Source organism: Nilaparvata lugens, chromosome 4 (assembly GCF_014356525.2).
Source record: "Nilaparvata lugens isolate BPH chromosome 4, ASM1435652v1, whole genome shotgun sequence".
In the NCBI taxonomy this organism is placed as follows: Eukaryota; Metazoa; Arthropoda; class Insecta; order Hemiptera; family Delphacidae; genus Nilaparvata; species Nilaparvata lugens.
Window position 1 is genome coordinate 33,120,538 of NC_052507.1, and position 24,757 is coordinate 33,145,294.

General features: G+C 36.7%; 1 protein-coding gene across 1 annotated transcript in view; it reads right to left on the bottom strand.

Annotated features, from left to right (window-relative positions):
* The window catches only part of LOC111050143, a 565,154-nt gene that overhangs the window by 321,811 nt on the left and 218,586 nt on the right, over nt 1-24,757 (bottom strand). The window contains exons 7-9 of the mRNA XM_039426978.1: nt 20,979-21,079; nt 3,199-3,512; nt 1,660-2,570 (exon numbers count right to left, since the gene is read on the bottom strand). Of these exons, the coding sequence (XP_039282912.1) occupies nt 1,660-2,570; nt 3,199-3,512; nt 20,979-21,079 (1,326 nt within the window). The remainder of the gene's footprint in view (nt 1-1,659; nt 2,571-3,198; nt 3,513-20,978; nt 21,080-24,757) is intronic.

Below are 24,757 nucleotides of genomic sequence, written 5' to 3' on the forward strand. Positions count from 1 at the left end.
TCATTCGCAGAACTAAAAATCTACAGGATCAAAAACGTTCAAATTTGGTAGGTATGTTCAGTTGGCCCTTTAGAGGCGCACTAAGAATGGATTTGGAAAAATTTCTGAAGATACGCCCAAAATCTGCGTTTTCCAGCGTTTTTTTTAGCGTTTTCTCGGCTTTATCGAGAACAAATAACTGAAATTGTTAAAATTTAGTACAGAAGCTAAGCTAGGGTGTAATAATGTTGTGTTAGAAGGAATTTGAAATAACGCCAAAGATACGCCCAAAATTAGTTTTTTCTAGTGTTTTTTTTTGCTTTTTCTCAGATTTATCGAGAACAAATGAACAGAAATTGTTAAAAATTAGTACAGAAGCTAACCTAGGGTGTAATAATGTTGTGTTGGAAGGAATTTGAAATAACGCCAAAGATACGCCCAAAATCTGCGTTTTTCCAACGTTTTTTTGCGCTTTCTCATCTTTATCGAGAACAAATGAACAGAAAATGTTCAAATTTACTACAGAAGCTTAGCTGGGGTGTAATAATGTTGTGTTGGAAGGAATTTGAAATAACGCCAGAGATACGCCCAAAATTAGCGGTTTTTTGCGTTTTCTCAGTTCTTTCATCAAGTAATAGACAGAAAATATTTAAATTTGGTGCAGAGGTTTAGAGCTAGGGTCTGAAAATTTTGTGATGAGGTGACTTTAATATTTCATCAAAGATACGCCCAAAATCAGCGTTTTTTAAACGTTTTTCTCAGATTTTCTGCGTTTTCTCACATTTTTCAATAAATGATGGAGATATAATTATTGAAAAAAATTCAGTACACAGGTTTAGCTGAGGTGGAAGAATTTTGTTCGCCAAAGATACGCCGATATATTAACAGATGTTTTTTTTCAGTGTTTTTTTTTTTAATTTTAGAGATTAAATTGACATGAAACGTTCAAATTTGGTACTGAGGTTCCGCTGAGATCTAAAAATTGAGAGGCCTCCAATATTACGCCTATGATATGCTCAAAACTGGCGTTTTTCAACGTTCTTCTAGATCAGTTTCTTTATTCTTCTTTCTAATTTCTAATTTTAAAGGCTAGACTGGAGTACAATAATTCTCATAATATCCTAACGAAGTTTTCCACCCTGCACTAAATGATTGAAATCAATCGGTGATTGAATCGAACGAGGAAGTACTTTGACTTTCTGAGGGAATGAAGCATGCTCAAATGAAAAATGCAGGCGAGTGAAGCGAGCCGGCTGATCTCATTTTTCCTGGCTAGACAGATATGGCGAGCGAAGCGAGCCTGACGGCTAGTATATAATATTTGAAAATCAATAACGTGAATCGCATTTCTTCCAAGGTAAAAACTGTTTTGAAAGTTGGAAGAGCGTATACTAAACATAACAATGTATGTGATTTCAAATGCATCTTAATACAGACAGAATTCATAACTCAGGCTTGAAGGAAAATTTAAAGGAAATTATTCGGATTCAATTTTTGATAAAATATCTTGAATGTGACACAAATCGTTCTCATTGTTTTCTACGGTTTTGTTTCACGTAATACATTTGAGTTTATAATCAACTAATATCACTTTTCCATTAATGATTAATCACTTTCATGTAGGCTAGACCAATATTGTGCTCACACTACAATGGAAGTTGAGGGAATGAGAGTACTCACTTGAAAGTTGGGGTTGGCGCCGTATTTGAGCAGCAGATAGACGAGAGTGGCATTGCCCTTGATGACAGCCATGAAGAGGGCGGGCAGGGTGAAGAGGTGGCGCCTCGTGTACACGCCCGAGATTCCCACCAGTTTTTCGGCGGGCAAGTTTGGATGGGTCTTGAGTAGAGGCTTCATCGGGCTCGCCTCTCCGCCTGGTGGAGGGGCCCCGTCCAGATCATCGTCCTCCTCTGGACTTCCTAGCGAACTTTCCGAACATCTCGAAGGCGAACTTGATGAGGATGAGGATGGGGAGGATGAAGAGGAAGAGGAAGAAGTGGATGAAAGACTGGAGAACCCGTCGGATTCAAACGAAGCTAGTCTTCGACGTCCGTGTTCGGCTAATAGAGTGGCCACATCGACTTGGGGCTCTTTAGGCGACAACTCTGCATTGGACTTTGTCTCCTCTGCTTCCGATTGTTCAGATTCCTTCATTGATAAGTTCAATAGTATGCTCTTGAAAATCTCACTGCTCCTTCTCAACTCGGCGATTATACTGCGTTCAGGGATTGTCTTTTCTGAACCAGTGCCTCTTGCAGGAACCACTTCTTCGGGAAGTGCTCCTGGTGGAGGAGTTCTTGTGGATATCAAAGGACTCGATTTGAGTGAGACACTTCGCCTCTCCTGTTGCCAGTTTCCGCCGCCGGCCGGCCGGAGTAGGTCAGAGTTGCTTTCGAGTGAGAAGGATCTCTGCCGGGCGACGGCGGCTGCCTTAGCGGTGAGGCAGCGCCGCTTCTTGGCCAGGTCTAGAGCGGTGGCGGACGGCGACCGCGGTGACGTCGGCGGCACCCAGCTCACTCGGCGTGTCACTGTCGTCGTCGCCGTTGCCGTTGAGCTACTGCTTATCGGCTCTGTCACAGATGTCGTGTAACCTGCAAACAACAAGTAAATTTCGAATGATAAGTCGAAAAGAATGTAGTCTGTGAATGAAGTATAATAGGGGAATCTATGTATAAATAACACAAAATTTTGTGATTTTATTGCTCATAATTTATTCTTGATTGTGGATTAAAACAAATAAGACTTTAATATGAATTTTGAATTCATAATATGGATTAACTCAGAAATAGAAACAAATTGTAACTTATCACTTCCAACCATGACTCTGCCGACGGCCTCAAAGAGACTCGGAAATGGGCAAAAGTGTAACCATGAAGAACTAGGAAGCTTAATTATTATGAATGATTATAGTAATAGTTATTCAATAATTCAAGAAAAATTGTATGTACCCTACAAGAACTAGAACACTCAAAAACAATATGATTAGTTGATGTCTTGAATTTTTTTATCCACTACAATCTGATATTATTTTTTTTTCATTAAGTTTCAACACTGAAGTGACGACTTGCAAACTATTAAACTAGTAGACTATTAGGTCTGCAAGTCATCATTCCAGTACTGAAACTTGATGAGTAATAAGTTTGTCAACTAAACTAGAACTAGAACCAAACTAAACTGAATCGAGCTAGAACTTTGAAACGAGATAGGATTGCAACTCACATGAGCTGGTGGCCTGAACAGCAGTGGTAGTGGTGGTGGTTGTAGTGGTGGTGATGGTGGAGGCGGTGGAGGCGGGGAAGAATGATGGTTGTGTGGTGGCTGGTGGCTGAGGGGTGGTGGCGCAGGGCAGACGACCGCCCTGGTTGGGTTCGAGGCCGTACTTGAGCAGGAGCCGCGCCACCTCCACGGATCCCTGTTCGACGGCCACGTGGAGTGCGTTGCTAAAGATGAGGGGGGCGGGGGGGTGCGACCACACCGTTGACGACGACGAACTACTCGAGTCGTCCTCGTCCTCCGACCGGCCGGGCCCCAATCTGCAAATACACCACACCACACACAATCACTTGAGTATGTTTTCTGTTGATTCAGTCCAATTCTATCAAAACACATACAAGAAAACAATGTTAAAATTTCAGTAAAAAAACAAACACAACATAGACGAATAGCCAAATGTGTTGAAACGATTAGCTGTACAACTGTAGCTCTACAGAAATGGAGATTATGAATTGATAAGACCACAATGTAGAAACCAATCAAATTCTTACAATGAATCTGATACTATACATTCAAAAATTGAAGGAGATTGTCCTTTACAATAGCACATCTCGTGGATTAAAATTGTTTTCAAAGTAGAGGACCTAAAATCGTGTGTGAATTGTTTTGGAAAACTGAAGATGATAAGATCTGATATAGGATTCATATCATAATATAGAATGTGGCAAAAAATTTATTTATTTCAAAACTTATTTGTAAGAGTCTGCACCAAATATGCTACCCTACCGTGAGTGAATGACCTCTCCAACATTCAGTTTCAGGGTGGACATTAATTTCGAAGCCTTCTCCTCAATTTTGAGTACCTATAATATTTCTTAGTAGACCTATTGAGTGTTTCCAGGTAGTACGAACAAGCAGAGGTTCAGAAAGGACAGACCCATTGTCCGAACTTTGCATGCTTGATTGAATAATAATGTAAATGTGTAGTTTGAATGGCATGTGGTAGAATGGCATGTTTCGTAGAATGACGACCAGCACTTTTCAAGCATGGTTCTTTCAACCAGGAATTTTAGAAAGTTGTGCACGTGGTAATTGAGGATTTTGACAACCATGTGACCAAACTAATATTCTCAGAGGTCAATTACATGTCTCAATTGGAATTCAATGATATTTTTGTAATTGAATAAAAAATCACGGGTAATGTGAATAGTGATCATTAAAAAGGTAATTAATTAGTAGGTCTAATCTATATTGTATTTTAATACCGGTAATCCATATTATTATAACTCATGAGTATTAGGTAGACTGTTTTTTATAATATAGGGTAGTGCACTACATATAATTATGTATAAAAAGATTTGCAATGTTACAATGTTTTAATGTTTACTGTAGACTACATATTTATTACTTTATGTGATTGATGCTATGTTACTATGTCACATTTGAATTTAGATTGATGTATTTGGCACTTGTGAATTTGATGTATTTATTCTCATTTTTGTATTGTTTGTTTTGTATTGGGTTTGATGTAATATTGATGTATTTTGCTTTGATGTATATATTCATATTATTGGAGTTGATTAAATCATAAAGAGAGTAAAGAATCATTGTATGTCTTGTTAAAAAATCAGTTTCATAGCTGAGAGTCAGGGAAGATAATTTTTTTTATTGAATGAGCTTCATTTTTTTTACAAACTCTAAATTATTATTCCTCTGAAAGTAAACTGTCAGTAAGAAATAAAGTTTGAAAGTAGAGTCCCCAATATTGTTTAATACTGGAAAGATAAACATGGGCAAGTAGTGGTGGTAGTCACAGATCCCGTATGAAGAGGAACCCCACATATGAGCGACAGGTCGACACATTATGCTATATATGGAGGAACGAGAACGTCCCAAGCCAGTCTTGAAGAATCGGTCATTGAGAGGTGTCAAGTGTCCTGTGTTGAGGTATTCTCTGGGATTGGCAAACAGCAGCATCATTTATCACAATTCATAGGAGAGTGATGTGATCAAGCTACAGTAAGTCTTATCCTCAGTTTTATTTTGGACACATACTAGGATTTCAATTATTGATCTGTGACTCCACTATAGCCAAAAATAGCAACAACCTTCCAGTGTCCTTTTTCAAGTGGGGTTTAACAAATAATTATTAGTAATTTCAGAGGCAAAGTTTTTATTCAGCTCCTTAGATTCCAAATTTATTTTAAAGTACTGCTTTTGAATTTCAGTTTTGAACATTTCTTGAAAGATTTAAATTCTATTGATAATTGTATATATTGATTTTAATTACTCACTAGCAATTTTTGGATTTTATCTTATTATCAAATTCAAATTGAAAACTTTATTTTCAATTTTTAAATTGATTACATTTTTGATTGAATTTAGTTTTGAAGCTCTATTCATATTTAATTTTCTTTCATTTGTGAGGCTTCTCAGCATTATTGCAATTTCATTTCATTTTCGTTTATTTGAATTCTCAATATAGTTAAGCAATAACTGATTGATTCATTTTATTCAACAAATCCCGAATTCACGACCCAGAGTGAGAGTTTCAGGTTATGTTTATTTATATTTTATCATTTTACTAGTATTTATCTATCAACTATTATTTTCCTAGTCAAAAAAGACTGGGTGGCGCCCATACAAAAACCATTATATTGGCAAATTATCCATCGAATTTAATTAATTACTCATTATATGATTATTTTTAATTTCAAGTACTTCATGTAAAGAGCAAGAAGGCAAGTAATTCAAGTCAGAGTAGTTCTATTTAATTTTCAGAATGGAAGTCTGTATTTGAAGTCTTGGGTACCTATTTCTTGTATTTGATATTACCTTTTCAAGCAATGCAGGTATAATTTTGGCAATTTCTTCCTGTATGTTGTTTTTTACATCTAAGGTTTTTGGACGGTTCACATAGAGACATATGGAATATAAAAAAAATCACACGGGGGCAAATCGAGCCACAATTGGGCCATTACAAATCACCTCTGATTGAGATAAGGCATTCTGGAAAGTGTTACTTCAAATCAGTCATTTCATATATCATCCATATCGTATGGATAAAAATGAATGAGTCTTCGTGAAGAATTCTCCTCACAGGAAGTCCATAACTGCGTGCTGATCGCCTTGGAGATTACAAAATTGAAGCTCTCACTGTCTCAATGTTCTCATGTGATTTAAAGGGCTGTGGAACTTTAGATCTTCGTTTTGTTGAACTACCTGTTTTTAAATTTAGTAATCCACAAAATAATTGATTTCCGGCCTGGAACAAGGCCAACGGGGCTAAATTAAACCGATTCCCAAAGGCACTCTGTGCTGCAACCACTCTACAGCCACTCGAAAAGAAGGCCTCAACGGCGAACCCACTAGAAGGTAATGGGGTTTGAAAATCACTCGAGTTCCCCAATAATTACAGTGGTTACTTATTTTAATTTCAAATAGGATACGTATTCAAAGTCATGAGCATCCTAATAGCAAAGAATAAACAATCTCATAGGTTTCCTCTGCTAGCAATTTGTGAATTTCTTCTGCTATGTGAAACTCACGATCACCTTCCTCAAATCGTAAAAGTTCAAAATATGGTACTCCAACTCTCACTTCACTTGGAAGGAGAAATTTATGATATTGAATGTGCATGAGTTGTATTGGATTACAAATCCCACTAACCTATCTTTTAACTTGACCTAAGGTTGACTCCAATTCAACCCAACCCTAACCCTACTTTCACGTTAATAAAAATGATACTAATCAGCAACTTGTAATTATAAGAGTAATAATGTTTATGCTATATAGTTGTAATAAGTTATCAATCAGGATAGGTACTACACAAAACTATGAATAATTGAAGTGGAGGATCCACCAAACCAACTCCAAACACGAAACGACAAGGAAAGTTGCGCCCGAAAGTAATATTAACGGTTCACCGAGCTCGAAACGATGACTCGGTAAAGCGTAAATTGGAATCCAGAATGGAGGAGAGCTAGGCATACTGCTGAAGAGAAAGATGCCATACACTGGAGATAGGTATGCATGCATCCCTTCTGTTCGTGAGTGGTTATTTTAATGAGGCAATTACCTAGACTTGGGCAACAACCATCCTACTAGGAGAGTCCCTCTCCACTCTTCTGAAGGAGCGTTGAGGTTGAGGTTTGCGGAAGGGATGAAGAATATAGAACAGCAACTTTTCTCAAACCATGTACTATTAACGATCCACGTATATATAGCATCTATAAGGCAAAAGTTGTTGTGTACTACACAACATACAGCCAAGTCTCAGTAAAGGGCGGATTCTGTACTTCATAATTGATCAATGATGCTAGAACTAGGATTGGATTTATGAGCCTGTTTCAATTAATATGCACTACTGTGATACCACTCTGATTTATAAGGATTTTTTTCGTTTAAGATACGAATATTGAATTGAGCAAATCAAGATCAAGCCCCATTTGGCGACACTATAATCAATGGATTGAAATATGAAATTCATACAATATAAAAAATGGCTTTTGCTTATGTATTTTCAAATGCACCTCTATTCCTGCTAATATAATCATGATTATTTGCTTGAAGTGTTTATTGAAATTCATGATGGATGCATTAAAGGATTAATTTCATCAATTGAAAAAAGAGGTTGAATGGAAACTGAATTACGAAAAAAAGGATGCTTGGAATTTGATTGGGAATAATACCTTGAATCAAACTGTGTAATCAAATAGAATGTTAGGAACAATAAGGCAGCAAATATAGCAGAGAAAAATGCAAAAAATTGAGAAAGATACAGGTTGCCAATGATTTCGAATACTCGAGTACACTTTGAAAATTAAATTGAGAAAAATGCAGGATGCCATTGTTTTTGAACTTTGGAAAATATTTTTTTTTTGATAAAATATTTCAAAATATGAATGAAAATTTTCTGAAGCATTTTATAAATACGAAAGTGTGATACCTTTTTGAAGCATTTCATAAATACGAAAGTGTGATATCTTTTGTTAATATACAAAAAGTGAGGTCCTCACAGTACAAGAGAATCTACTCAGATAGAGAGGTAGTATATGAAAATCAGAGACTAAAATATCAAAGAGTGAGAGTTTTGCCTGCTCTCTCGGAGCATTATTTATGAAACCCTTCACTGTGATTCACATTCACATGAGATACGAGTAGATAGGATACATGAGCTCGCTATGCTCCATTCTGAGTTCTCCGTCTTTCCGTCTAGACGTGTGAGTCTATGCTCCATTAGTTGATTATTCACGAACAGCCGAGTGGGAAGAGTGCAAAAGTACGGAAAAATGGAATTGAGCGGATGTTATCTATTTTCAGGGTAGATTGGCTATGCGTCTAGTTAATCATAAGTTTATAAAAGCTGATTCAATTTTGAGCTTATTTATTTAGCGAAAGGTGTTCCAATAACTGATGTCGGCAACTGATTGATTTCAAAACATCAATTTTTCATCATATGCGCGTTTTTTCACGAATTTACAAAATTCCTGGAACACAATTTTTCTAGCTCAAGTTTGCATCCTGCCAATATATGGCAACTGCACTTGGTTTGACATTGACACTGGCATCCTTATCTTTCAGTTTATTATTGCTCTTCCGATCTTTTATCGATTGAAAGTTCTATTGAGAATGTTGAGAAGCTGAAATCCTTTCAAAAGTATTAACACATAACACATAAGTGTTATTAGCATAGTTTTGTGTTTTCTCTTATACCGCCCCTACCCAATGTTAAACAGCTTTGGGGCGTGTGACAACGTTGAAGTTGAAATAAGCTATTTCTCAAATCTTTGTGAAGTGGAAGCTCTGAACGAGTGTCTGAGAATACCGTGAAAAGTCTAGAGAAAAATAAGTTGACAGTAAGGCGAGAGACTATCGCTCTCCACAACCCTTCCCCTCTTCAACCACACCCCTCCAGATGGTTCATTCATCATTCCTGACGTTAAAGACGGCTAAAAGAACAGAGATACAAGTTTTTCCACTGTGAAAATTTACGTTTAGTACGATTTACGTTTTCCCTCATCATTTTTTATATGACTTTTACTCCTCCAACATAAGAAGAAAAGTTTCTCTGAAGCGTTTAAAATATATTTACGAGATATAACAACAAAATGACGATGCACATTCAAGTACGCAAACGACTATTCGGCAATAACTCTCCCAACATCGCACACTTGCGTTCAACTACCAGGTCTAGACGAAAATTGATGAGATAATGTTTCCTGGAGAAAAATATTCATATAAGCAACGAGTCGCATGCCAACTATCTCATAACAGATATGGCTATTTTTCTGAGAAAAAGGAAACAAACACACTATTTGTCATATAATAACAAAAAAATATCCAATATAGGTAATAATATCAATAATAATATGATTGGTGGATTCACGGAGGATCGGCAGCCTTGATTGTGGGTTGATTAGTTTGTGCTTTCCTCCCCTTCCCCCTCTCCCAAAGAGGCAAGATAACCTCTCTCCCTCACCCCTCCTTCATCCTCCCCGTTTATCTTTCAAACCAGCACTTCAAGAAGCGTGCTCGAGAAGTCAACATCGTTTCGTTCCGTTCCGTGGCGTTCGAGCTGAACGCAATTACCTCGTTTCGTTTTGTGATATATGTACAATATCATATAGGCCTACGCATAAAGACAGGATATCGTCAGCAGTAACTTCTACACACGAGATACAGTCCACTTCCTCGCCAGTTCCAAGGTTAGTGCAAATTAAAGACTTACTTTTGGGGCTGTCGGCGTTTTCGTGAATTAAATCTTAACTGTACCCCAATCCATAGGTTTTGGGACAGGACGGGATTACCAATGATATCCAGTATAATAATATTCATTGATATCAATAATTCTAGTAGAAGTTGCAAAGTCTACTGACAAAATTATGCTTTGTCATGAATTAGTTTTATCAATATACTAAGCTCTCTGAATAGTGAATGCTAGTTTTTTCATTCCACTACTGATTTCAATTGGAAATGATCATATCATCAACATTGAATTCGTTCTCTTCTCTAACACATAAAACACAATTTTCGATAAAAAAATCAGGAAAAGGGGATAATCAACATGCTCCTTGAAACTCATAATAGTTTCAAATGGATTCTGTAATGTAAATTGTTATGAGTTGAGCAATTAATCGAAGTGAGTTTCATTATTCCTAAGACTGATTAACCATACTAAAAAGTATTCTTCACAGAGCTATCATATATCTATTCTAACGAGATAATACTTTCTATACTTTTCTCCACTTAAACAAGCTATGAACTTGATTAGTTCACTTATCATTATTGGAAAGTGATCTGTATTGAAATTGGGTGATACTAGTAGAATTGGATTGACTTTGAACAGTCAGAATTCCATTCAACCAATGCTGATAGTTTGGAATGAATCGCAGTGTAGGATACACTACATCAACGTGTTAATCCAGATGAATCAAAAGGAATTGACTCGAGCTCATCAAGTTCTGGTTGAGCTCGCCTCGAAATCGACTCCCACATCAACCTCATACCAATACAATGTACGTTCACAATCAGCTGATTCATTGCAAAACAAGAACAAAGGTATCATTAGCATAGAAATGAAGGGCCAATCCGGCTAATTGACGTCTTTCATCAGTGGTGCAGCTCAAACGAATCAATAGCAACATCGAACAAACGTGATTGGTCTACAGGCTACAGCTCAAGCACAAGCACAAGCACAACATACAACCATGTCTGCTTTCCAACTTGTTTCATCCGTTCGAAATGAGATTGAACTGCTGTGGCAAGTGATTAATCCCAACTCTAGGCAGTCCACTAGTAGATTATTGAGGGATTTTATCACATTTTGAATAAAATGAAATTTTCTGAATAGAAGGAGGAAATTCAGATGCCATTTATAGAAAGTTTCTTGAGCCTCAACAATATTCACTCCTGATCTTATTCTTCCTTCAGAATGCTGATATTAGCTCGTTCTCACTATTGCCTCCTTCATTTTCAATTGATTTTGAATTTTCAATTATATTTTTATTCTAGTTCAGGATAATTAACACGGTGGTTATGGTTCCAACCTAGAGCTTACATATTCGAGCTAATTCTATATCCTCACCAGAATGATCTACGCAGAGGATGTGGTTCCTAATTTTTATTTTGGCGACCCAACTTTGGATGCTTATTCATTTTCATCATCAATACAAACAAATTACTGGGAATGATAAATTTTGAGCATGATTTTCGGAAGTTTTATCTTCCAGCTGGTCTTAGCTGCATCTGTGAGTTAAATTGAAATTGTATGTGTAGATTGAAGAGCTTCAATCATTTCCACTTCCAAACTTTTCCCATTTTTCACAACAAAGCAAAAGAATGAAGTACCATACTGAGAGTATAACATCCAAAAGGAAGTTATACACATCGAAAAATTAGTAAGAGAGGATAGACGTCAAAGTTACCAAGCACTTAGGAACAACACTCAGGCCTTTTGGCCTCAAAATTTCCTATCAATATTCATTACGACTGAAGGTCAATAATTAGAATCTGATGAAGAATTTGATCGTCCCATCAAGCTGTATTAAAAGCAAAGTGTACGTCACTAATCAATATGGGGGCCCGGCTACTGTTTGTGGTTACAAACTTTGGACCGAATCTGAGAGCGAACTATGCACGACCCCTGCAGGGTGTGGGGGGATGAGTGAGAGGGGTGGAAGTACGTTTCTCCGGAACAAGAGCACTAATAGCTTCACCCCTGGGATCTTGCTCAGCCCGAATGCCTCCATTATGACTTCTCGTTAGCGACAGCTTTGCGTTTTGCCACCCTCTACCCCACCAACAACCCCTATCACCCCCTCACCAAACATTCCAGGGTCATAGCTCAACGTTTCCCGACCGTTGTGGGAGCAATGGCCATCATCAAGCATTGTCTGGTCTACGGTGTGCACTGATATGATCTTCTATTGAGCCGTTTCTAACTCGGATGCAGTGCAGTATGCTCTCGTGGAACTCGATCGTTGGCGCCATTGTACGGAATTACGGGCATAATCGAGTGTGGAAGGATGATTGGGTTCATAATGCAATGAGATGAAGATGAACTAAACGCTATCAATCATCATATATTATCATGAGAGTACGATTCCAATAATTATCATTATATCTTGAAAATTTTTCACTATAAATTAGTAGGGATTATCTTATCTGAATCGTACACTATCGATCCCATCTTTTTACAATAGCTATAAAATATTTATCGATAGTAAATAATTTGATTCAAAAGGCATTATTTGTTCAAAACTACATAAATCAATATACCTAAGATAATGTTCGCAAACATTTTTTGATAAAAATTGTGCCAATCTTATGTGAATTCCAAATCCTCAAATAGTTTTCAGCTCATTTTTTCAAGCGACAACCCAATCATCCGATTGGAAACCTTCCTGCCCTAAAAACGGCTCAAAAATCACCGTCTGTAAACGCCTTGAAGAACGCTCAATATGGTCTGGTCCTTAAGTGCGTACAGAATTTGCACATTTCTCGAACAAGGATTCGCTAAGTACGGTAATCGAGATCAGAGGGCGAGCATGCCATATGTTCCTTTCCTCAGTATTGTGAGAGAGCTCGTAGCGATAGGTTGTGTAGCCGTTTAGTCTAGTGTAGTGTAGAAAAGTAAAGTCAGCAGTTTCTTCGGTTGAATACTCTTTAACTAGAACAAATTCGCAACGGATAAATTTTTCGTATATCTATGCAAGCGAAGCAGAAATTGGTCGATTGTGTTTTCAACGAGGCCGTTTTTGTGAACCGCGTTCGCACGCGTGCGCGAGTGTTATTCGAGTGTTTCGGACAATATGTTTCGATAAACGCGAATAATGTCGGATAAACAACTAATCCGTCCACCCAAAATCTTGACGCCAGAGTTTGAAGAAGAAGAAGAAGTAGAAACTGTGCCTACGAAAATGGAGGAATCATCTAATGCTGCTGATTGTTTATCAATTGCTGATTGTTCACCATATAAGTACATTAGAATTAACAAACTCAAATCAGCAACAGAGCAGATCCTATATAATGCTTGGAAGAAGACTGAGCTGAAGTGGAAGAAATCTGAGGAAGAAAAACAATAGTTAATCAAGAGAATTGAAAATCTTGAAGCTTTGTGTTCAGGAGGTAGTACAGTACGTCACACAAAGCTATGGATAATCGGGGAAAATCATCTTCATCAAACCAGGTTATACATGAAACCGATGACGACACTCTAGCAGAAGAAACTGAGTGGGTTAGAGCTCGCAATAAGCGATCTTCAAAGAAGAGGAAGCTCTTGAATCCCCCTCCGATTGATTCATCCCGTCATGACATTCAAAAGCAGTCAGATGTTGCACTACATGGATCATCGGTTGCAGAAAAGTTGCCAGCTAAGAGCAAAAAGATTCCACCCCTTCCACCAGTGATAGGGGAAAACGTAAAATCTTTTCAAAAAGTATACGAGGAGATAACAAAATTTGCCAGTAAGGATACTTTCAATTTCAAAGTATTGACTGGAAATCCATTAAAAATAAATTTTCAGTCTGAAAAAGATTTCAGAGAAGCAACAAAATGGTTGAATGAAGCAAAATACTCATGGTACTCGTATGAGAACAAACAAACGAGACCAATAAGAGTGATGGCCAAGAAACTGCATAGCACTTGCAACCCGAAAGCATACTTGCTGACCTCAAAAATAGAGGATCCAAGATAATGAATGCTGTAAATAAATTTAAATGGAAGACCAAGGAGCCACTTGACATGTTTATTCTATTTTTTAGCACTGAAGAAGATGTGAAAAAAGTATACGAAATTAAACATATAATGGGATGCAAAGTGGAGATTGAGTCTTTGGTTTCATCTAGATTAGTGCCTCAATGTGAAAAATGGCAAGGTTTTGGCAACACACAGAAATATTGTAACAGAGAACCAAGATGTGTGAAGTGTGCTGGGAAGCACAGCACAATCAGCTGCACAAAACCGAAGGAGTCGGATCCTAAATGCGTCCACTGTGGAGGAAAACATCCATCAAACTACAGAGGATGTATTGTAGTTGTAGAACTACAGAAAATAAAAAATCAACGACAACGAAAAACCAATGTTCAAAAGACTGTTGAAGGAAAGAAACCCAACAAAAAGCCTGAAAAGGAGAAGCAGAAGGGATTGAACAACCAGCCTGCAAAAGGAGCATTCAAGAGCAGCACCTCCTCCATCACAAATCCGAACAAGAGCTACTCTAAAGCCGTTTCTTCAAAGAAGAAGGAAACACAACAAGAAAGTATGAGTGGTATCCTGAACATCATCTTGGAGAAGCTTATAAAACAGGAGTCGATGTTGACTGTATTCGAGCAAAGACTAAGTGAAATAGAAATAAACCAAAGTCATTCAATCTCTAAGAAGAAATGAGCCAGCAAATGAGAATAATTACATGGAATGCCAATGGCCTTCAACAGAGACAAGCAGAATTAATAGCAGTACTTCAAATTAAGAAAGTAAATATATGTTTAATCTCTGAGACTCACTTCACAACCAAGTCATACCTGAGATTCAGAAGCTACAATTTGTATCACACTTCTCATCCCCAAAATAAAGCTAGAGGTGGAAGTGCAATAATAATCAGAGAGGGTCTGAAGCATTATGAAAACTCACCTATTCGAACAGGAGAAATTCAAGTGACAACAGTTACAGTGGAAACTAGAAGATTTCAATTTATTTTAGCAGCCATTTACAGTCCTCCAAGACACAATATAACCAATGAAGTTCACAAGAATTTATTCGATCACCTAGGAAACAGATTCATCATAGGTGGGGATTTCAATGCAAAACATATAAGTTGGGGCTCAAGATTGAACTCTCAAAAAGGAAGACAGCTATTTCAAGCTATAAATGATAGGCAATGCTCAGTAATGTCATAAAATGGACCCACATATTGGCCAACTGATAGAAATAAATTACCAGATTTGATAGATTTCTTTGTAATCAGGAATCTATCATTAAACTACATGGAAATAGAAGATTGTGAAGACCTGAGCTCTGATCATACTGCATTGATCCTCAATGTGGGTGAAACTATGGTGATGAAAGAATGTAATTTGAGGCTAGTTAATAGGCAAATAGACTGGTAAGCATTCCAAGAATTATTGTGTGCAAAATTAGATTTTGAGCTAGAAATTACAAGCTGTGATCAGTTTGATTCTGAGGTTGAAAAGTTCACAAGGGACATCCAAGAAGCAGCCTGGGACAGCACTCCACATTCAACACAGAGAACAAGTTCTTCTGGTTCACATTATCCACATCACATATTGGAACTTATCCATGAGAAGAGGGAAGCGAGGAAAAAGTGGCAGCGAACAAGAGCACCAGTGGATGAAACTCATTTGAATTTTCTAGCTACGAAATTGAAGGAATGTATCAGTAGCTATGAGAATGATATGATCAGTAAATATTTCAGAAACCTTGCTACAGATAAGAACTCCGATTATTCACTCTGGAAAGCTACAAAGTACTTGAAAAAACTCTCAGTTCAAGAAACACCAATCAAAACAATTAATGGTGAGTGGGCAAGGAATAACGAACAGAAAGCTGAACGTTTTGCAGAATACCTGGAAAGTGTCTTTCAACCTCATCAATTCCAAGGTAGTGTAGAAGATGATGTGATGGGAATATCACAGGATATGAGAGAGATTCCAGCATTAACAACAAATGAGCTGATAAGTATTATCAAGACAACCAGTTGTAAGAAAGCTCCAGGATGTGATCTCATTACTGGTGATGTTCTGAAAAACCTACCAGATAGAGCTTTGAAAAATCTCACAGTTCTCATAAATGCTGCTTTGAGGATGAAGTATGTGCCACTGTCATGGAAGGTAGCTGAAGTCATCATGGTCCCCGAGGCAGGTAAACCACCACATGATGCATTATCTTATAGACCCATATCTCTATTACCATAATGGCCAAGATCTTCGAAAAAGTTTTGCTCTCCAGATTGAAACATGTGATAGAGAGTGGACAACTCATTATTGATCATCAGTTTGGATTTAGAGGAAAACATTCAACAGTTCAGCAAGTCCATAAAATTACTCATGTAATTGAGAAGACTCTAGAAGAGAAGAAATATTGTGCTGCTATCTTTTTAGACGTCGCTCAGGCATTTGATAAAGTGTGGCATGTAGGTCTGATTAAAAAACTGCAAAAAGTTCTACCTCAGCAATATGCCTCATTGCTAAAATCTTACCTGTCAGACAGATTCTTCCGAGTGGAACAAGGTGATAGCTACTCAGGACTAACACCAATTAGAGCTAGAGTACCTCAAGGAAGTGTATTGGGCCCTACTCTGTACCTGCTCTACACCATCGATCTTCCTGTGCCAGAAAATGACACTATTGCAACCTTTGCGAATGACACAGCTGTCTTAGCAGTTGGAGAAACTAATGAGGAAGCTACAAGTAAAGCGCAAGAAGCCATCAAGAAAATTGAGAAATGGACTAGAACCTGGTGGATTGAGTTGAATGAAAGCAAGTCCACACATGTTTTCTTCACAAAAAGGCTTTATATGTACATCCCAATAAGATTAAACAACAAAGAAGTTCCATTTGCAAATGAAGCTTAGTATCTTGGAATGACACTGGATGCAAAGCTACGATGGAAGTCACACGTCAAAAAAAAGAGAGAAGAACTGGATTTCAAATACTCGAAAATGTACTTGTTATTGGGGAGAAATTCAAGCCTTTCAACCTACAATAAATTACTATTGTATAGACAAATACTTCGACCTGTATGGTTGTATGGCATCCAGCTGAGGGGCTGTGCAAGAAAAAGTAACATCAACACCATCCAGAAATTCCAGAACCAGGTATTGAGGAATGCTGTCAATGCTCCATACTTTGTCAGAAACTCGGATCTCCACAGGGACATGCAGATGGAAGAAGTCGATGTCATGATTACAAAGGCTGCCAAAAACCATGAAGAGACTCTACATAAGAGACTCTCTACACCTCATTGACAACTCTAATACAGTGAGAAGACTGAAAAGTAAGAAGCCTACAGATCTCGTTTTAATGTAGTAAGAGTGATTCTGAAAGAAACAGTGCATGGGCATTGCTCACTTAGACTGTGAAGGAGTGAATACCCCTTTAATATGTCAAACTTTTACATATTGATTTAAGCTAGAATTGAACTGAATTGAACACCAAAGTGTTAGATAGCAGTCAAATTACAATAAAAAAAATATGTTCCTTTGTTGTCGGTGGGAATTTAGCCAGAACTTGGCCATCTTGCGTATGGCTCGCGTTCTGTTTGTGTGTCGTGCAGTGCGTAAATCTGTACGCATCTTCTAAAGCATCATTCATCATAAACTGTTAAACATATTTGAACAAGATTCTGAGAGGTGAATGATCCTATGAGATCTGTTATAACTTCTAAATCATATGGAATCAAATTTGGTGAGCGATCAATTTATTGGTATCTCTTAAAACTTTCCGAATACTTTTGTTGCCTCCAAATCTTTCTATTGTTGATTTGATATCGATTGATGTTTCAAAAAGCGACTCTCTTGGAAAATACAATTTCTTTATAAAAAATTTAATTAACAACAGCTAAGATCCACTTCAAATATGCGATAGATATTTCTCAACGGCTAGCATGAAACCCTCTAATATCCAAAAAAGTCCAAAAAAGCCCAGTACCATTTTTCTCCATGAAAACTCGCCTCTGGATGTAACAGAAAAGAAGATCTCATTTTGATGCTTCTTTTCGAGAAAAATGAATTTCCACACAAGCGAAAAACTGAGAGTCGGTACCTCATCTCACAATGACAGGCTGCTGCTCAAGCATCACAGCATTGTAGAATAATAAAAAGTCGACCTTTGCCATAAACATCACATCCGAAGCGCGACTAGAGGACGAGGGTATGATTGAATTGTGTAACCAGTTTTCAGAAGTTCTTGAGACCAGATAGGGAGCAGTTTTCTTCTTGTTCATAAGTAGAGAACACGGAAACAAAAGGGAAGCTTGTCTTAGAAAAACGTTCCTGAACTAATTTCACATTCTAGGAAAAAGAAAATTTGATGAAATTTTCCTCCCTCTTGCTCGTGTATCAACCAACCAAATAACAACAAGCTTAGTACTTTTGAGTATGATAGGAAGTTTCTCGAGATGAACATGTGAAGCTCTTGTGTGACACAACACACAACACATGATACAAGCTGCTTCTGAGAATCCTACTGTTCATCTTCCATCTCTCTCCAGTACTACGAAAATTTAAAAGTAGTTCAACCTGGAACAGCTGATAGCTGATAGAATAGTATGTACTTGAAGGTACTATAGGCACAGATGACATAATTTTCTACAAGGTGATGAAGAGCTTTATACAAGGGAGGTTTATGAATTGCAACTAGTCGACAATGATTCAAATTGAACAATTGAATATCAAGTTATTCGAAATGAGCTCCATACAAACTAACATGACCTAGTTGATCGAAGACCAATTAACTTGAATGTATTTCAACCCTGGTTCTAATTCAATTCACAATTCACGCTAATTTCAATAAATTCCAACAAGATTTATTTTAGTCACTGTAATGAAATCACATTTCGTCATAAACTTCGACAATCAAACATAGAACTAATAAAAATGATCAAGTTGGAAAAAAAACTCCAATAATTTGACCCAATCAGAATTTTCAGTAGAAATCTATTAATTTAGTGGAATTACCATTGAATTGTCTTTAATATAACCATCAATTATTGAAGCAAATCTACTGAATTTTTATTAAAGATTTGAATTAGATTTTTATCAGGGATATTAATCTGATATTAGCAGCCTCATAGTTATTTTTATCTATCGATGAATTCAAAAACTATGATAATCTATTTTATCGTTCAAGTGAATTCCATGTTACTTATTCAGTTTCTCCCCAATACATTTTGGATTTTGTATTTTATCAAACTATCTTTATAGTTCAGTCAACTAATGATTATAGAGGGAAAAGTTGGGAACAGATTTTTCACCCCTGCAGCTCTTTTAAGGATAGTAAGTGAGTAAACATATCAGAAGTCCTCACTCTCACCCCCTGTGCTAAGGTGGTGAGGGTGGTTTGAAAGGGTCATATTTTGATTTTTGCATATATCTCGAACAATATGCGTCTGTCGTAAACTACTTTCAAATGCGAAAGAAGCTTACAAATTAGCCTACAAGTTTCTTGTGCAACATTTCTCCATATCTCCGATTGTTTTCTAAATATGCGTTCTGAAAGATGTCACATTTTGAAGAAAAACCCTTCCAGCTCCGATTTTTTCATCTTTTTGGCGTATAACTTTCTAACGATTGGTTGGAAAAATCCGTGCTAATCATGAGCTCATAGAGCATTATATCCTCTTCAGTTTCATGTATTATTTCGTTATTTTACGCATCTCCCTACGATTGTTACAGCCTTTAGTGTTGAGTGTAAAATCTCCAGTTCAACAACAATAGATCAATTGACAGGGAAATTTGGAGGGAATGTTTGGAACACAATATTCGACTCCGCAGCTTTGTTCGGACTAGTTGGAAGGTAAACATAACAAAAGTCCTCATCCCTACCCCCTGTGCTTAAGAGGTGAGAGTGGTTTAAAAGTTGCATTTTTTTATTTATGGCTTATCTTGGAAACAATGCATTTCAGCGACATGACTAAACGAACAAAAATTACGCTAGATGAATTTCCCACAAATTTGATCAGTGGAGATTTGTGATATCTTCTTTAGTTTTTGATATATTCACTTCTAAAAGTGTAAAATCAAAAAAGACAGTTTTCCTGTCAATTCTCTCCCAAACTTTTCACTCTATGATGTTAACTGGACCACTCTATTTCATGAAGATGTAGCAAGTAACTTTTTTAATCTCATTCCGATAAATCATTATTAAGACTAGGCTGCTATGAGCTTTCTCTTGTAACTGAGATGTCGTGCTCAAACATCCAACATTACTATATAAATAATACAGGATGTAAATAATATCTTCCAATACCCAAATACCTTGATACCTCTGTCGGTTTATTCTATTTTTCTAGTTAGGATGAAACGAGCTAAACTACAGTTGACTTGAATCCATTCTCCATACACTCAAGCTCAGTCAAAATTATATGGGAAAATTTTCAGTTCCAAGAAACTGAGTTATTTCAAGATTGTGTATGTGTGTGTGTAAGTATCATTACATTACATGCGAATCCTTACATTTCGAGCGGACGAATTCAGTTGCAAGCTGTAGGGTACTTGTACTGGAGGATAACAAAGGGAATACCTTTGTTGAAAAGGGGACTTTGTTGAATCCTGTAATGATTGAGAAGCTGTTCTGAGCCCCAAGTCAACGTTCCGAGAGAAACGAACTCCACTTACTAAACATTACTCCCACAAAACCACCAGTGACAGAACCACTGAGAGACGAGATTTCTATCGGATTGAAATATAAATTTTATCCAAAATAGCCTACTCATATTATCATTTTCATTATGTGATGCTTCAATTCGGAGTTATATCTTATCTATGTTATATCGCCTCTATGACTGCAGGACACCTTACTATACTACACCTTAGAAATACTCGTGTAGAGTCTGCATGATATGTCTGTAATGTCGTATTTGTTAAATTAATTATTATAACGTTCTATCCACCCTCGCGTGGCATCTTCGTATTAGAGAAGGTAATAGTTTATAACTACGCGAAGTCTACTGTTCACAGAAATACTAGTGTATAGAAGTTATAGAATTACTCAGATTTCATTGGAAAAAATACTTGTATTGAAGAAAAGTTTATAAGAAGCTTTACTCACCGATCTATTAGTGTTTTTGATTTCCTAAGCAGTATCTCGACATCTTGGCTTTGAGTTTCGCATGAGGATGATTTTCCAAGTAGACTACCATGAAGATTGACCTGGAAATAAGCAAATTATGATAAATCGATAAATAATTCATCAACGGAATGCATAGTACGAAATCAACTCTACAACTATTAAACATAATTAAAATCCTATTACTGAGGTCATACTGCAATACAATGAACGAAAATCTCCAGAACCAGTTATTATTGAGGCTTGTGGCTTGTGAATGGTTGATCTAAAGCTTGAAATACAAGTAGGCCTACATGGAAAAACAAAAGTTCATAAATAAGATAAAGGAAAGAGTGAAGATTTCATTTTCCATATTGTCTCTTCAACACTGACTGCCAGAATACAGACTTTCATAATCTTTTATCACTTGGTGGTTCGAAGCCCACAAATCCGAATACAAATACCTACATGCTACATCATCAGCATACCACTATCTATCACCTATGCACTAACTACGCTCAAGTGAGCTCAATATGAGTACTCAAACAAAACAAAATCCATTTCAAGTTCATCGAATTGCAATACCTATCTACAGTACCGGTACACAGAATATTGTTTTAACGGGTCTCAGATAACCGAGATTTCTATCAGGTATTTTAGTATACTACATTAAGTTCTGAGATGGACATTATTCAGAGTTTTCGAATAGAAGTTTTGAGAGGATGATTTTCCTCTCGAGAAGCTCGAGAATTGATTTCACAGCATGTTGTCGTTCAATATTATTTTTGGGATCATTTCCAATGCAATTTATAGTGAAATCTGTACTTCATAGTAAAGGTAGAGGTAAAAGTAGTAAAGTATAGGCTCGAACAAGGAAAAACTTTTTCTGGAGACGATTTGTTAGTAGAAAATTACTCTAACAATATCTGAAATATTCGATTTGAAATGTCGTGATCTTATAAATGGAAGGAATGACAGAAATGGCATAATATTATACATCGGAGATAAACGAATTGCATTCGTTCAAATGTTTAATGAATAAGTAGGAATGTTAAAATGTATTTCCAAATGATAATCAACTACTATTATACTCAGAGTTTGTCACTTCCATGGAATATGAATAGTATATTCCAACATGATTTTAGCTATTTCACAAAGTGCTCAGGTAGTAATGGGACTTGGAAGCATGTTATTGTTTATATTATTAGAAAGGATATGAATATATTACTTGTACAATCCCCTAGGACGGTTTTCACAATCAGTCGTAATTAGTTGAATTCAATTTGAGGGAATACGAACACAAATGCAGCAAATATAATTATAATTTTAGGCATTCAGACCATAAAATAACCTATTATAATGTATAAGTTTGCAATTATGGTGATGCAATTCTATCAACGAAACAATTATCGTAATCGTGAACTCATTGAACGTTGCTATGATTTTGATTCCATAGTATTAATTAATTTGCCTATATTGTTTATCGCAATCCAGTAACCTTGAATAGTTTCCTCAAGGTGATACTAGTAAGTAGTTCTGTGAACAGTAGACACAAGTCATTCTCATCCACAAGTACCAGATTGAAACTATAGACCTTATGGGAATCTGTGTAATCACTTGTCAGCTGATTTATGATGAATAATTCGATAGTCTGATTTTCACTTTCCTTGCCCTATTACCATAGGTAAGGGAAGTATTGCTTTCCAAAAAAAAAAAATTAAGGTGCCCTAATTTCAAGTTTTCTATACGTTTCAAGGTCTCCTGAGTCCAAAAACATGATTTTTGAGTGTTGGTCTGTGTGTGTGTGTGTGTGTGTGTGTGTGTGTGTGTGTGTGTGTGTGGTGTGTGTGTGTGTGTGTGTGTGTGTGGTGTGTGTGTGTGTGTGTGTGTGTGTGTGTGTGTGTGTGTGTGTGTGTGTGTGTGTGTGTGTGTGTGTGTATGTCTGTGAACACGATAACTCCATTCCTAATCAACCGATTGACTTGGAATTTTAAACGTAAGGTCCTTATACCTTATACCATGAAGACTCGACAATAAGATATTCAATAGAATTGAATTCAAAATGGCGGATAATTACTAAAAAAAACATGTTTTTTACGGTTTTCTCGAAAACGGCTCTAACGATTTTCTTCAAATTTATACCATGGATAGCTATTTTTAAGCCCTATCAACTGACATGAGTCTCATTTCTAGGAAAATTGTAGGAACTTCGTAATATTTTTGAGAAAAATGCCGGATTATCACTAAAAAACGAAGTTTTTCACGGTTTTCTCGAAAACAGCTCCAACAAATTTCTTCAAATTTATACCATGGATAGCTATTTATAAGCCCTATCAACTGACATGAGTCTTATTCCTGGGAAAATTGCAGGAGCTCCGTAATATTCTTGAGAAAAATGGCGGATAATTACTAAAAAAACATGTTTTTCACGATTTACTCAAAAATGACTTTACCTATTTCTTTCAAATTCATAGTTATTTATCAGCTCTATTAACTGGCATAAGTCTCCTCCCTGAGAAACTAACAGGGGGTCCACCCCATCCTTGAGAAATGGACTTTGTAACCTCCTTCTCGTGCATGACCTAGGTAGGTAGGTAGGCAGTTCATAAAAAGAACACATAGACGAGATATTTCATCTGCAGAACAGCTGTTTTGACGACTTTCAAAAAAATCATCGAATTTCACAATTTACACAAAGGAAAGAGTACTCTGAAAACAATTAATTTATAAATACACATATACAGAAGTCTGATCGTAGTTTCAAATATGTTGCCGTCAATCGTCATTATGTTATCCCCCTGAATTATTCTCGTTTAAGAATGGGGCTTACAGTTCAATGAGCAAGGAAAGTTGTGTGAGTGTACCACACCAAATTTTTACTCTAATATTGGCGTACGAAAAAGGCTCCTTTTTCCTTCTATATTATCCTAGAAATGCAAAATTTTCAAAAGCCTTGTATATACGTCGACGGGCAATTGAAAAAGGAACATACCTGTCAAATTTCATGATAATCTACTACCGCGTTTCGCCGTAAATGCGCAACATATGAACATTTAAACATTCAAAAATTTAAACACTTAAACATTAAGAGAAATGCCAAACCGTCGACTTGAATCTTAGACCTCACTTCGCTCGGTCAATTATACGGTATTTTTGATTCGGAAGTAGAACAAACTGTGTTTTTGAACGAATGAATATTAAATTAATTCCGATCGGAATAAAGTTCAGGCATGAAAACCTGCTGTGATATGAACATTAGAGAAAAACATTCCAAACCCACCCCAATGTTCTCGTCAAATATAGACAATTTTACCTCGTGAACAAATAACTGTGTCGTAACAGTTCTATCCTATAATATTAAGCGAGCAATTTCTGTATTTATATATCTTGTTATTTTTATGTCTGGTTATTTTTATATCTGGTTATTTATGTTCAACGGATCTCGAAAACGGCTCTAACCATTTTCACGAAATTTGGAACATAGTAGGTTTAACTTATGATTTAAAAATTCGATTGCACTAGGTCTCATCCTTGAGAAAACAGCTGTGGATAGTAAAAAATCTGGTGTGGCGCACTCACACAACTTTCCTTGCCGTTATGAAAATTGATCACCTGACGCTAGTGTTCACGAGCATCCCAAGTCTACTAATTCTAACATCTGAGCCAGCTGGTGACAGGACAATAGCGCTGCAGACACACGAAGTCTGCTATCTCTTCATAGTGAATGATTTAATAGAATCAACAGTTGCCAACAGTTTGCAATTGAATAATCTTATTTTTTC